Consider the following 15,714-nt stretch of genomic DNA (forward strand, 5'->3'; position numbering starts at 1 on the left):
TCTCCGCATTCATATACTGCGACTATAGCTCAGCGGTCGTCCCCCTCCAGACCACTACCTTCTAAAACTGCTTGGATCCTACTGGAAAACCCCATAAGTGCGTGGAACGAAGACAATTCTACAACAGCGATGAAGACACAGAAGAAAGGGTATCACGACGTTAAATCATGATGATGACGATGAAAAGGCAACACGATAATGACGATAGTATGGCGACAAAGCCATGAAGACAATAGAAATTTATGACGATCACGACGATAAGACAACGTTGACGGCATGGGAATGACGATGCCATGAAAACGTCTCGACTACGACTAACAAATAACGACAAAGGCGATGACACCGACAAGAAGACAATCAGGCGTTACGATTTGCTTACTGTCAGAGTAAAATGTATCAAAACGTATAAAATGTAAGCGGTGGGTTGGTTGCGTAGCTGTAGCAACACCCAATGATACGCGCGGTCTAAGCGTCCTCGCATTAGCTAAGTCCACTAGAGATGGCTGTAGGTGACACCTTCCTTCGCCGTCATTTCTGCTCGTACACCTCACAGGTTCGTAACTGATAACAGCCGTTGTTTCAATTCTCCATGGCAAAGGTGTCGCCTTGTGGCGCAATGCCCGTGACACACGAACAATGCGCGGTGATACCATATCTCGCCGGGTAACGCCGCGGCTGTGGGCTATTCTCACTCGCGAACGCGCCCTAACCTCACCAGTTCTCTCCCTCCCAAATGTGCACATACATAGACACACACACACACACAACAAACATACCAATGCTTAAACACACAAACACACGCACATCAAGGCACACGGAAACACACAATCGTAAGAACGCGCTGAAAATGCGTCGCTAGCTCTTACGTAAAGGCTGGCGATAATCTATCAGCTCGTTCATCGGCCGTCTCCATTTAAAGCGATGTCCCTGCCACGCACGCTTAGTTTTCCACCGAGGATCGTCCCAGCGTTGCACACCCTGCTACATCACACGCAATGGGTGAGTGGTTAACCCGCAAACAGGCAGCCTTACGGGCTTAGTGGCTTACCTCGTTCTACGACGTATCCGTTATCGTCCCAAGAAAATGTTACTACTCACGTTTGCCCCCAAATTCGTCATGAAAACGTGGCGCACTTGGCACTTCATCAAGAATAAGATAGGAGATACGTAATGCTCCATTCACCTTGGATGCCAGGTCGAGTAGTTGAGGTGCGGTGATAGGTTTCCTGGTATACTGAGTTTTCTTTATCGACGCTTACTGGTATCACGTCGGGTGTTTTCGAACGAATTCTTTATGACTAACGTCGAGCATTTAGCGCCACTTGAAATGTCCAGGTGTATTATACCTGAAGAGGACAGACGCTACTTGCACAACAATTTGCAACGCTGAGGAGGCTAACGGCAAGATTCACTTATTACCTTTTTTTTAAATTAATCACGGAACGTATACAGTTATATTTCAAAACTTGAGTTTAGCAACAGCGAACACGCGTCCCCTTATCAGGTGGTCCTAAGCCTCGCGGTGCCTTCGATATACCCACCCCCGAAATCAGCTATACAAACTCACTGGCTAAGCTCAAAAATGTTTCCTGTTCATTGCTAACTTAACCAGGAAAGATTAGCACCAAATAACGCACCTTCGAAACTTTTTTTTTTTTTGGCTCATGTCACTCTTAGGCCGGTGGACTCCTTGTTTGGTGATTCTGGCCTTGGCGTGGTTAGGCCTAGCGGCAGCGTACTGTCCTGACACGGCCAGCCTGAGGCCATGCACGTGCGACCATTCCGGGATCAACTGCATGCGCGCCAACAGCACGGCTCAGCTGAGACGGGCCTTCAGGAGCGGTAACGCGACGACCCGAGAACACAACGAGCTGTGGATTCAGAAGACTCCCATCACGTCCTTCCCGAGCGACGTGCTTGGAAATTTCAAGTTCTACGAGGTCCACTTGGAGCGCAACGCCAACCTCAGCTCCTTCACGTTGGACGCTTTGGAGAACTTCAAGCAGCTCCTAAGCGTTCTAAGCGTGTACGGGAACGCCCTGCGGACGTTCGAATTTGCAAAGTAAGCATGAGAGGCATTATCTTTTCGATAATTATCGTAATTTCAAAAGAAAACGCTTTGTTCCAAGCTCCTGTCTAGAATTTGTAATGGAAAAATAATTGTGCAGAAATTTAAAGCGGGACGCAAGAAAATACTGAGCAAAATAAGCGCTGACTACGAACTGATTTATGAGAAAACACAACTAGATGGACAACATTCATGAAACAAATGCTGACAACTCCTTGATAGTGCTTTGTGATAGCGTCGTAAGGATCTTCTTTTCTTTTTTCGGGGGAGAAAACGTGGAATGTAATTTTCTGATTAGCATTCACTGACGCAGGAGCAGTTGTTACTTCCACGTTTTATACGCGCCTGTACGTACCGCATGCTTCTGCGATGACTTTACCCAATTTTTAAAGGTTACCCGCGGCAGGTTTGTTATCCTTGAGCTGGGTTTCTCAAACAGGCATACATTGCTTGCACGAGACATATAAGTGCATATTCTACTGATTAATAACAAATCGCTAAATAGCTCGTTCATTGATATTAGTGAAGGTGTCCTGCCAAATTTGAGATTGTACGCTGATGATTGCGTTTTGTGCAAGCCTATTAGTTCTGAAGACGATTGCCGCATTTTACAGTGTGATCTCAGCCGCATTGATGTGGTTTTGCATTTGGAACATGACTTTCAATCCAGCTAAGACAGTTTTCCCGTCATTTAGCAAGAAAAAGACTCCATGTTTGTTTCAGTATATCATAGATAACATTGCATCGTCACGGGTGTCTGTATATAGATACATAGGAGTTTAGTCTGCCACTGTTTTAAAATGGCATCGTCACGTTGATCATGTAATAGCGAGTGAAGGCAAGTCATTAGGGTTTCTAAGGCCCAACGCTAAAAATTTTAGTGTGGCTACTAAAGAGATACTGTTGAAAACGTTCGTCAGGTCTGTGCTAGAATGTGCATGCGAGGTATGGGACCCACCGATGGTTGATGACAAAGTGAGGCTTATAGCGCGTGAAAAAGACAAGGTCCGTCCTTGTCTTTTTCACGCGCTGTAAGCCTCACGATGTCTTGCCAACAAGCCCAAATCACCGCTTGATAACAAAGAACGCCTTGAAAGAGTACAAAATTTAGCTGCTAGATCTGTTACTGCAAATTATAGTGTTACCTTTAGCGCTACACAAGCAAAGGAGAACTTACAACGGGAATGTCTAGAAAATCGCAGGAAAGAACTTCGTTTAGAACTCTTTCATAGTATCTTTCACACAACAATTGGTATTGACAGGCAACAGTACTTACTTGAACGTTATTATGCATCAGCTCGAGGTGACCACGCCCGTAAACGACGAGAAATGTTTTGCCACACAGAACTATTCAGGATGTCCTTTTTCCCCTAGAACAATACGGGAGTCGAATAGACTACCATCGTCAGTGGTTGATGTAATATCGAATGATGCATTTGATGCGTTGTTGGATTGATGCGACTTTACTTATGTTTCTTTCTTTTTTGCATGCGAGTAGTGTGTCTAATTCTCCAACCATTATGCTTACCATTCGTACTGTATTGTTCAATTCTAAGTCGTATTGCACGAATGCATTTGGTGTTCGGTATCCCCCCCCCCCCCCCCTGTAATGCCATTAAAGGTGCTGTGGGTATTGCATAAATAAATATTTAATTAATTACTCTATGGCACATATACCAAACATCGAAGTTAAGCCGGTTAGCACGAACGGCGTATTCATTGACAACTAATTTCACGGGTGATAACAGTTTCCAGATATGTATCTCAGAAGTTGCCCACGAAATGCATAAGCCTCCCTTTACACAATTAGTGAGTTGTTTTTGATTAGTAGATTTCGCATTTCTATTTCTAGGACGAGAAATATCCGCGTAATCACCAAATAAGACTACCTGTAAATGTGTGCATGCTACCTGCGACAAGCGACCTTTGAAAATTGCTTATATTCTTCCCAGAAATATCTCACACACACACGTATATATATATATATATATATATATATATATATATATATATACGTGTGTGTGTGTTACCTGTAGCAGTAGTAGTTCAGACAAAAGGAGCACTCTTGCCAAATAATTTTTGTTTGCTTTTTAACTGTATGGAGTGCAAAGATCAATACCAAGAGCTTAATCCCGTGACCCTCTCGTCGAGATGGCACGCCGCCCTGCGCAGCTCCCATCTCGACGACCAACTCTGGGCGACCAAGCAGGCCTACGAAGCGGCGAAGAGGCAAGACCTCGACGTCCCATCGTGGGAGGCCTAGGCCCAGCCGACAGAACTGCTGGTGTTCATTAAAGTTTACTCTCTCTCTCTTTTTAACTGCAAAAACAAACATGACCAGGGCAGTCTATGGCCGGCCTGTTAGCAAGTAAATAACCTTTTGTCGTAAGTGGGCGCAGCCTTATGAAACTATATATATATGCGCGGGCGCACGCACACCCACACAAACACGCACGCACGCCCACACGCACGCACGCACGCATGCACGCACGCATGCACAAACACGCAAGCATGCACACACAGGCACACACGCACGCACACGAACTCACGCACACACAAACACGCATACACACAAACACACACACATACACACACCCACGCACACATGCACACAGACACACACACAAACACACACACACGCACACACAAACACACACGCACACGCACAAACAAACACACACAAACACACACACGCACACACACGCGCGCACGCACGCGCGCACGCACGCACACCCGTTTTGTGGTTTATTCCATCTAAATGTTGTCGGCGTGTTTTAGACCACCTCAGATTTCGCTGAAAAATGGTTACCTCAACCTGGGAAGCATGGACTCGAGCATTCTTTTTTTCATGAAAAAAACAAAACAAAACCTGATACTACGAGGGTGCTTCGAACTTCGCGCATAGAGGTTTGCAGGTGCGCATATTGAATGAGAAAATTAGGTAGGGAACAAGAAAAACCAAAAAGTTTCGTCAAAGTTGTGAGGAAGTTGGAAGAAATAGCGCTTTAAATCATTTGAGGCATCATTCTCGCAGTGTGACGGTCCAAGCAAAGGTATGGCCTATTTCGCATCACACTGATACGCTTCATTGCCAACTTCTGGAATGCTTTAAAAAGTTAATCTCGTTTTTTTTTTAAAAAGAATTGGCACAATTTATCGTCTGGCCCCCTGCCCGGCCCCGGTCAGACGACCTGGCCTGGGGCAGGGGTCACCGCTAGGCCGCTTCTACACCGGTAATGGCGGGATGAGTGGTAGACGACTGCTTTAAAACAGCACCAGGCAAGATGACCTCCACCACGGTCACGACAACGAGATCCAGGAGGACATCATCCCTGCAAGGAGCTCGTTTAGAGACGGGGACGCCAGAAGTATCGAGCTTCATCGGCTGTGCCATTGTAATGAACGAGGGAATGGGACAAGCCATCCTTCTAAGGGTGTTTTCGCTTCTTCCTTCTCTACCTCTCTCACCTCTCGCACTCTGCTTCCGTTCATTATATATATATAAGCAATATTGCCAACATATGCAGGCTACAACGTTTCCCATTCCTGGTGGCTCTCAACATCGGCGGAAACCAGCTGTCCCGCATTCCGGCGCACGCGTTCCACAATCAACTTCTGGAGAAGCTCGGCATAATGGACAACCCAATTACCTCCATCGGTCGCGGGGCGTTCTCCTCCCTCAGGAGACTCAAGGTGCTCGACCTAAGCGGCACCAGACTTGTCACGCTTGGACCACACTCGCTCTCAATACAGCGGGGACATCCGGAGCTTAGGGTAAGCAAACCAGCAGCTGTGGTGGTTCAAATGAAAAAAGAAAAAAAGAACAGACGCGCGTGCACGCTAATTCCTTTCTGCAACTCCTTCTCCAGTTTAAATGTTGTAAAAATAGAAGTGCCGTCGTCTGCGTAGACACTGGGTGGTGTGTTACACGAGTTTATGTCCCGAGAATAGCGCACAGACAGCATAAAAAATAATCTTTGCAAAACCATTGGTATCCTTGCGAAAAATGTCAGCTCATACTACCAGTTGCCGCAAAAGCTTGCGTTATACAATACTCTCTCCACTGCTCGTCTGCGTTACTGCCGTCTTGTCTGGGCTACTTGTACCAAGAAATCGTTGCACAACTTAATCATACTGAAAAAAAAAATGCCTTGCGGTGCACTGCAGGTCTGCCGTAGAACGTGCACACGCCCGCATTGTTTTCCAGATGTAACGTTCTAAAAGTTACAACCCTGTACAAATGTCACCTCGTGATAGCGTCTAGGTCGGAACGAATTCATAGCGGCAGCCACATTCGCGCTCTAGCAAATTTATCTCATAATTCCACCACACGCCTAAGAAGACAAACCGACTAGGGGTGTATTCCCCGGCCGCGTACTAATTATGGGCCCCTACTATTACAGTATTGCCTCAGGAGCTCATTGAGTGAGTTTAAAGAAACAGACAAAAATTTCCGCATGTTATTGAAAAAAATGCTATTGTAAATATGATATCATGAATGTTTTTTTTTGCACGTTGGAACGTGAAAATTTTGTTAATTATACAGCTAAATCAGACCATCGCGTGGACTAGTTCTGCGTCACGTTGTTTCAGTTGCTGCCTTTGTAAGCAGAGCGTGGCGGGGCTGGTCAATCTGCTAAAATGCAGCATTCTTTCTTTTTTCCCCCTGCACTCATCGTTTCGGTACATGTTGATATCTACTGATGTCCCAATATGGTGATATGAAGCAATCTCGCAGTTACAGGATTTACACACAGATAAATACGGATGTGGAGTAGTGCCCGGACGATGCAGCCTCTACTGAAAGAACCGCCTTGCAGCAGGTCTCTTTGTAGCGAGTGCCGACACGCACTATCGAAACAAGTACTTGCGATAAAATATTGTGGACTCAATAAAATTCACGCTTCTTCTTGAAAAATTGCAGAAAGGAATGTGAACCTCATAACTAAAACGTTTTTCTTAACAGCGTTCATTATTAAGCCTGTTTTATCAAAAACTGTTTCAAGGCCATAAAATATTGGACGGTGCCTGTTAGCAATTACGTGGCGTTGCTGAAGTTGGGATGATCGCGAGTATGCAAATGAAGACACTGAACAATAATGGAGCAACCGGCATGACCCAGTTGTTATCTAAAGGCTTCCCGCCTGTAGATAACGACTGGGTCATTTGGGACTGGGACTGCCCCAGTTGTATCAGAGTAGTTGTCAAACCATTGAGTAAATAAAGCCTTTGAATTATTGCATGGCGTAGTGAGGCCTTGAAAGCGGAAGTACCTCCCAGTCACAATGTCAGAACGGCACACTGTCCTCACAGCCTGAAGCCCTACCCACTTCTATGATTCTGTCCTCAAACACATGCCAACGTAATACGCAAAATAGGACTTTTTCAAAGTATTTCATCTACATTGCAGGTCCCAGCTTCATTAAGATAATATAATATCTACAGTGAGCTATTACAGTTGTTTGCGAATGATATTTTCATCGACAATATTAGGAGCCATAGCATTTCACTGTATACCTCCCCCCCCCCACCCCCACCCCCGACATCTATTCTTTAACTTGGTCAGCTATCTGGCCTCGAAGCGTTACCAACATAAATAATGAAGAAGAAACGTTCGTTATTGGGGTGAAGAATGTGCTTGCAGTGGCCACAGTATTCATGATACTGCTAGGAAATTCCATCATCGAATGTGCGCATTTGTTTGCGCGGTGTCTCGACGTCCTCTGAGTTAATTAATCGGCGAGGTTGCAGGCCCGAAACCAACACACAAATACAGGGACAACGCAGAGAGTCGGGCGAGTAAGCAGACCGTATTAAGACGTATTACCCCTTCCTAACGACCACGAAAGAGGAGAACTAAGAGACCCACATAGCACACTGATATGAGCGAAATGGTGAAGCATTTGTTGGTGGGTGAACCGCACGAAGACATTGTCCAGAGTCCGAAGTGCTCCGCTCCTGCATCTGATTCGCGCCATCTACTTTGGACATGCGGTGGGACAAAATTAAATTGTGAAAGAGTACTTAAAGGCGTGAAATTGGACAGTGATCAAGCCGAAGGCTATGAGCGATGGATTATGGACAAGACGTCTAAGTCACTATTACAGAATTTCCATGAAGCGATCCTGCATGCTTGTACTTAGCTTAATACCGACATTATGCCGCGTGGCAACCCAAGCGAATAATAAAGGATGAGGGCCAGTAAGAAGAAAACTGACGAGAGCGTTCGCTATAGTTTCAATTTATGAAAAAGCGGAAGAATGGCGAAGATGTCCTTTTGAAACGCCTGCCGTACGTTCCTATGACGCCGTATATTTTCACACCGTCTGAGGAAGAGAAGCAGGATGGAGGCAGCTACGGGATTATTCAGACGAGGCTTGCCGGCAATTCTTCCTCTAGTGCCTCTCCTTCCAGAATGGGGCGATAAACATGCCTCCGAGTTAACCGCAGTATAAGCAGGTATAGACTTACAAAGTCCAATCAAGGTGACTTTATAAGCAGAGGTAAAAAGCAATCCCTCCGCCAAGCTCACTCCGTAAACAATGAAAATATGTACTGCATGAAATTATCTATGAAGTTTAAGAGCAATGCATGCAACACTACACCACTCACTGAAAAGCAAACTTAAGAGACTTCACACCGTGTGCTCGGGGTTGTATTAGTATTTCCCTTTAAGGTAGTGTTATGTTCAAAGACTCAGAAAAGCACCTTTTGAGCAGTTCTGAATTCAAATGGTATACACTCTAAAAACAGTTGCACCCTTCGGGGTGCATATTTGCCACTCAACAATAGTTGACACCTGTCTTGCTTGCGTTTCCTTTCTTGAAAAAGCTGCGCTCGTTACTGTCCTGTCGAGAATTCTCTGTCATGCTGATAACGCGCATGCCGTTCGTGACTTGGAAGTACCGGGCTCGCAGCGTTAAAGAAAGGAAATTCGGGCAAGACAGATGACAATTATTGTGTTGTGTGGCGAATATACACCCCCAAAGGGCGCAACTCTTTTTAGAACGTACGGTTGAATCGCGATATAACGATGTTGTAGTTCCACTGGAAAACTTCGTTAAATTGCGAATATCGTTAATTCGAGGTTTTAAAGATTCATTATTAAAAACAACTTCACAAATTCTCAGAGCATTCCGGGTGGGTAATGTCTTCTTAGTAAGCATTTATAAACAAATCCTCAGCCTCCCAGCGCGCGTGCTTTGACAGCGGTTTTTCCGCTCGAACGTTTCAGGCAGAAGGGCACTTGACATGTCTTTTGCCTCGGGTGACACTGCTTTTCGCTAGATTTACTAGCAATACAGGCTCCAAGTACTTTACTAAGACGGACAAAAACTTCATTAAATTGAAACTATGTAACGAAGTTACTTCGTTAAACCGCGAAAAATAAATACACGGTTTTTCAAGGCAACTAAGATCAGGAAATTGAAATAGTTCCTTACATCACGAATTTAGTTAAATCGAGGTTCATTATATAGAGGTTCGACTGTATATGTGCTGAACAGCTGGAAATCCGTGACATAGTTGACACTTCGCAGACGCCACTAATTGAGCGCGAAATTCAAGACAGCGATCTTTGACCATCATTTCTTTTACGAGTAGTCAATCAGTTTTCCAGATGAAATGGCCACATGTGTATTGTGAGAATAATTTGTCAAAACTGATTTACGGTATCGCTTAATTGTCTATTTATTCTTGTGCCATCGTTTTCGCAGATTCAACTCAACCGGGGTCAGATCAGGACCATTCACCCTACCGCATTTCATTTTTCGGCGCCCTTGGTGCTGAACCTGTCCCACAACAACCTCACTACGCTGGAACAGAGTGTCTTCGAAGATCTCGTCATACGCATGTACAACAACGCCGGGCAATTCAATGTCATGCCACTACTCGGCCTCGAAGGTGACTCTTTAACATACCCGACAAATTCGGTTCTCATCATTTGGGAGCTTTCAATATTGCTTGACTCAAAGCCCACTGAATTCTCGTCTTCTAGCTCCTATATCCAAGAATGCGTCCCACCGATTCTGTTGATCTCAAGCAGTTTGCTAAACGTCGAGTCAGATCCTCGAGCACGACAGAAGATTGCCACCGGCAATTCACAAATTACTTGAACAATTCAAATGCAACCCTAGAAACATAACATTATACGAATGGGCATGTTGCTTATCCATAGTAAATAAGACAGAACCCACAGAAAAGTGAGAAATTTCCAGAGTAGAAAAGCTTGATTTATTTCTCGTGCTGCTTCGTCTTTCATTCTGCATTGTTTTTTTTTAAGTGTGCAGAGTCCACACTTTTAATTATTTTATTTAGTTCCCATAGTTTTATTCCTTCTCACTGGCTCAGTAGATCTCCGCATTCCAGATATTGGCGGGATCAGCCCTGGAGTACTATGGTTCAGAAATGAATAGGTTCGGAGAAAGATAATTTCTTGTGAGTCAGCTTTTTTCGACAAACAAGCCGTTACAGTATCTGTTGAACACTCTAAAACGACTTTTCGAATACGTCAATAACGTTCTCCCCTGCTTATCACACTAACCCCTGCTCTTCCACTTCTTTTGTTACTATCCCAGGAAATCCCTTCACCTGCCGTGGATGCTCCTACGAATGGCTGACGCAGTACAGGTTCAACAGGCCGATGCAGGCCATTCTACACAAGTTCCGGTGTCCTGACGGTTCTGGCCTGTCCAGCATTAGCGCTCAGAGAATCTCCTGCCGGCCTTTGTGGAATTTCGCGAACATCGGCTAACTTATTTCACCCAACCACACGCACCCTCAAAAGTAAATTAAACATTTCCACCATGATCTATCATGATCATACACAACCGTTCTGTGCTCTTTCTATTCTGAACACCTCCGGTCCATCAAAGAAGAGTCCGAGCTTGATCTCCAACATATGAACAATGCACAATGAATTAGGACCAGTACTTTTGAGACGTCTCAAACAGGTGCTCTCTGGGCCTCGCGATTACGGAGACACCGAAGAGTCGAAAGACACGGATTCAGGCAGGCAAGGCACATTATCGGCGGCCCGGGCTTACCGATTCCGTGAGAAAAAAAAAAGTTGGTTATTAAGGACCGCGAGGTTTGGGACGCGGCGCTAGCTTGCGGAAGATGTTCTGCTGGTTATTTATGCAGTCAAGACCGGCAGCTGACAACTTTTGTCGCCGTGAAAGTGCAGGATGACGCGGCAGCGCATCTATTCGTTGGAGCAATCAAAATGGGATTTTCCATGCGCAGCCTAGTCCCAAGGAGAGTTAGCGCATAATGCGCTCCACCCACTACAACGGAGGGCCGTTCGCGATAGCTACACCCGGAGTTTAGGTTCCTGTGGAAGAGTTCCGAGTGTCTCCTGGGCTGGGGATGGTACGGGGTGGGGTGTGAGGTAACGAATTGTCTCGCGGAAGTCAACAAACTCGGTGAACAGAGCCGATTCCACTTGCCGTCAGCGGTAGGCTAAGGGTCATTGACGGACGAACGAAACGTCGAACCTAAGTTATGACAAACACCGCGGCAACAGCACCGCGATGTCAGACAGAAGCGGGGCTTCTGGCCACGTGGTAAACTGGACGACGGACTGAAGCAAATACAGCGGAAGCTTTCGCACCGGGGAAGAGGTCCTAGCATGTCTAGACGGGCCACTGTGAGCGGGCCACTGGGTTGCAGAAACGTTTGGGCAATGCGGTCTATAGGTATGGCAGGACCTTATAGCCCACGCTGATAGATTCGCAGGAAGGGAACCTAGTCGCGTATGTCGGCGTTTATGCGCGGCTGAACAAAGCGTCACAAATTGAGCAGCTTTGCGCCGGCGACACCGGGATGGGCCACATGACCGAAAGCGTGAAAATACTTCCCGCCAGAGGGAAACGCGAAGGAATATCGGGGAAACACCGGTTAACCTGGTGTGAACTGCGATTAGGCCTTCAACCTCGCCATTTTCCAGCTCCGGCGATGTAGATTCACGCGCATGTCCTGCAGAATAGAGCCGTTATTCCGTTCTCTAGTAGAAGCTCAGCCATTCAATGGAGATATGTGGTTGTGAAGAAGTGAAAGCCGTGCATGTGGTGTAGTGCATCGGCAGGAAGTTAGCTGACGCAGCTGATGTGCCGAATGTGGGATTTCGCGTGGTTTACACTTTGATTGCGATAGCACACGGGCGTACGCAAGAAGCTTGCGGTCGTTGAATAACTCGAAGAGGAATTAAGAAGTTTTCGAAAGTTTTTAACGCGGATCCAAATGAATAAAATTGAAATGAACGTAAATGAAAAATATAAATTCAACAGACCTCTGTTGAATGTTCAGCAGCTAATACGTTGGTGTAAGGTGCTTCGAGAAAAAAATAAGCGACTACCAGGAGCCCCAGTTAAATAGTTGCACGGCTGCACCTTGATATTGAACGGTTTCATTATTCAGATGTAATATGTATAACAAAAGATTTTACATAAAAACTCACCAAACACACTGGAAGGTGTCCAAACAGGCGCTTACATATAGTCAGACACATGTGGCACCAAATCCATAAAACTTCATCATCTCGTTGCCGATTTTTAAACGCCCGTGGAAATAATTTTGCATCCCTTGTACAAATACCGACAAGGAAAATTGCCCTCAAGGTAATTTCCATTGACATTTTCTTGTTAACGCTTTTTGTCTGAGTAAGATATACAGGTTTTCGCTGGCGAAAATAAGAAGTTGTCGAGCAAGTGGTATTGCCTACAATAAGTCTATGGGACGTGCATATATATAGGCTGCATGGACTCATTTATTCAGGTATCGATCCACTACGTGAACTTGCACGCTTGGAACTGGGGCCTGTGGACGCGTCTTCGACGCGTCAAGCGTGATACACAGCTTAGCAATTCTTGGAAACAAACCCTTACCCAGCCTTGTAAGATCAGTTTCTAAGCGAAGACTGTTCTCTATCCGTAAGCAGAAATGTTCTGCTGCTGCAGGGAACTCACGCGCTGTTCTTCTGGGTGCACATGTAGCTGCGTCTGCATGATTCATCCCTATGCACTGTTTGTTTGCTTCTCTAAACGAGACACCTTACAGCTTCAAAATGTCTTAATCTGCAAGTACTGAAACCACATGTTTTCGTTTCTATTTTCCCCCTTAGATTGCTCCAGCAGGGCTTCTAATCCATGGTTTTCTTGCTCTTGCCAACGTTGGCAGGACTTCTGAACATCAGTGCGACCAAAGCTTGCAGTGAAAGTAACGATTTTATTTCTGCGAGATGAATAATGAGAAAAAAGAAAGGCGAATTATAGCGCAAAAAATTGCCGTAGCAGTGCATAGTATATATCAGGGGGCTACAAATAATCAGTGTAAAGCCAAATTCAGAGGCGAAAGCTAAATCAAGGGAAAATAAATTGGACTTGTCTATGCGTGCTTCGCTGCAAATGAGTGTCACGGGCGTAGGGGTGGTTATTCCACGTCACTGCACGTTTCTGACGTCATTGCACGTCTCTGACGTCAGTGCCAGCCTCGTGCCAATGTTATATAGGCATATTTTGTTATGTACTGTGGACGACCGCGCTCGCCGAACCAAATATTGCGAGTTTGCGTTCCTGAATTCATGATTATGAACCTAAAGCAATATAAATTCATTGCTCCTGCTATGCACAAATTCCGTAAGCGTGGACTCTCTTATTCTATAAAATTGTCCTGTCGACATAAAATGTAAACGTCCTCTAATGGGTAGACGTATGACATGTAGCCGTATGCCCAGCGTCTGCACATGACATCTCATGTGACTAATGTGTGTTAGTTTTCTTGTCCTGGAGAGCTAGAAGGTGGCACCTAACAATCAAATTAATGACAATTGAAGCACATGTGTTTTGTTTCTCGTCAATTTTCAGCACGCGAAAGCATTTTCCCGGCTACTCTTATACGAGTCCCAGCATGTGTACCGCCAACTGAGGATATACACCTTCGTGCAAAGGTCGCTCGCGCTAATTTTAATCTTTAGCAAAGCGACTCAAATAGGGGGAAATTTGTGTCTACAGCGTACGCAGGATATTAGCTCATTGTTGGAAGCCACTTTTCAATAAACACGCGCTGTTGTTTACAAACAATGACGCTCCGACAAAGGAAATGGCAAAGGCATATTTAGCTGCAGATCACTGGGCATCTGTATGATTCAGCTTTCTATACACTGAAACCTGGATACAATTTCGGACCTCGACCATGAATGACATTGTTTACTGTTTAAACGAGAAGAAAGAGGATTAACCGAGGGGCCCGATTTTTTTATTAGTCGTATTATAAGAAGCCAACAAACACTCACACCAAGGACAACACAGGGGAAATTACTTGTGCCTAATAAATGAAATAAAGAAACGATAAATTAATGGAAATGAAAGTGGATGAAAAAACTACTTGCCGCATGTGAGGACCGAACCCACAACCTTCGCACTTCGGTCCTCACCAGCGGCGAGTTTTTTTTCATCCGCTTTCATTTCTATTAATTTATAATTTCTTTATTTCATTTACTAGGCACAAGTTATTTCCCCTATGTTGTCCGTGTTGTCAGTGTTTGTTCGCTTGTTAGGATATTGTTTACAGTTTGTTTTTATGTAGAACAGGCATTTATGTAGCACTGCACCTGCGCGTACGTTGGTAGTTATATGTAAGCTAGCGATTCTAATAAATGTTCACTTCTAAGAGTAGCGATCGAGCGTGTCATCTTCATATATACTTGTGATCCGTGCTTCATCTGCAATCACCTTCTATCGACGAATGGCCTTCAGCAAACGAACAACAATGATCTAAGATGGCGACAACAAGAGGGACCACAGGAAGATGGCGATGGCATGGCGATGATAGCATGAACGCTATGATGACATGAAACCCGTAACGGAATCATGTCCGTGATGTCGAAACGACGACAACGGACAAGCATGATAACCTGATGACTACAACGACAGCATGCAGACGATGGTGGCGACAGTGGCATGAAGGCGTGACAACTTGAGTGTTGTCGAAGTAATACTGCACACGGTATCGGTATTGTCCAGCAAAAATTGATGCATGGACCACGCTTTGAAAACGTATGTCGCAATGGAACGGAACGCACGGACGTACGCCCTTGAGCAAAACTATCCGGACCACAGGGTCGCCGATAAAACAGAATTTCATTGTAATTAACACGCATAAACGGAAACTGACAAGTGCACTAGACAATTCGTAATGCCAAGTTTAGACTGCAGTCAATTTAAAGTTTCCTTCGCAGACAGAGGCGAAATTAAGTTTTATCGCGTGATCCCTGGTCCGTATACTTTTGCTCACAGGTGTACCTAGATAGCCGAATGTCGAGCTTCTAACTGCCGTTGCAGTAAAGGAAAAAAAAGGACACGTAATTTTCTCATATTCGCACATCCTGTCTTTGCTTGCAAGGACAGTGCATTTTGCTTGAGCGGGTGCTGCTTGAACAGCTAGCTGTCAACACAATCGATGAAAGCTTGCGTGCGGTCACTGTGGGCGATATCCTACTTAGTCGTCGTACTTGCTTGCTCACCTGACATGTTTGTAGCTGCTAAGAACAGTCCTTTTAGTGACGTGCACTTTCGCGTTGCGACACAAAGTCCGAGACCACGAACAAAGCGAGGCATATCTCACCGGGCAGCGTTTCTGTCTGTCGTTTA

The 15,714-nt window shown here is 45.2% G+C and overlaps 1 protein-coding gene across 1 annotated transcript; it reads left to right on the forward strand.

The window, feature by feature from the left end:
* Positions 1–893: 893 nt before the first annotated feature.
* Positions 894–10,897, forward strand: LOC126527723 (leucine-rich repeat transmembrane protein FLRT3-like). The gene is made up of 5 exons (XM_050175596.3): positions 894–999; positions 1,678–2,062; positions 5,596–5,842; positions 9,784–9,970; positions 10,645–10,897. The coding sequence occupies exons 1-5, from the start codon at positions 996–998 to the stop codon at positions 10,818–10,820; spliced, it is 999 nt and encodes a 332-aa protein (XP_050031553.2). The 5' UTR covers positions 894–995; the 3' UTR covers positions 10,821–10,897.
* The last annotated feature ends 4,817 nt before the right edge of the window (positions 10,898–15,714 follow it).

The sequence above is a fragment of the Dermacentor andersoni genome, chromosome 9 (assembly GCF_023375885.2).
Source record: "Dermacentor andersoni chromosome 9, qqDerAnde1_hic_scaffold, whole genome shotgun sequence".
NCBI classification, from domain to species: domain Eukaryota; kingdom Metazoa; phylum Arthropoda; class Arachnida; order Ixodida; family Ixodidae; genus Dermacentor; species Dermacentor andersoni.

What these genes read in the sequence shown, in the direction of transcription:
- LOC126527723 (XM_050175596.3), top strand. An exon ending in CGGACGTTCGAATTTGCAAA is followed by an intron (nt 2,063 to 5,595) that starts GTAAGCATGAGA and finishes CAACATATGCAG; the next exon opens with GCTACAACGTTTCCCATTCC. An exon ending in GGGGACATCCGGAGCTTAGG is followed by an intron (nt 5,843 to 9,783) that starts GTAAGCAAACCA and finishes TCGTTTTCGCAG; the next exon opens with ATTCAACTCAACCGGGGTCA.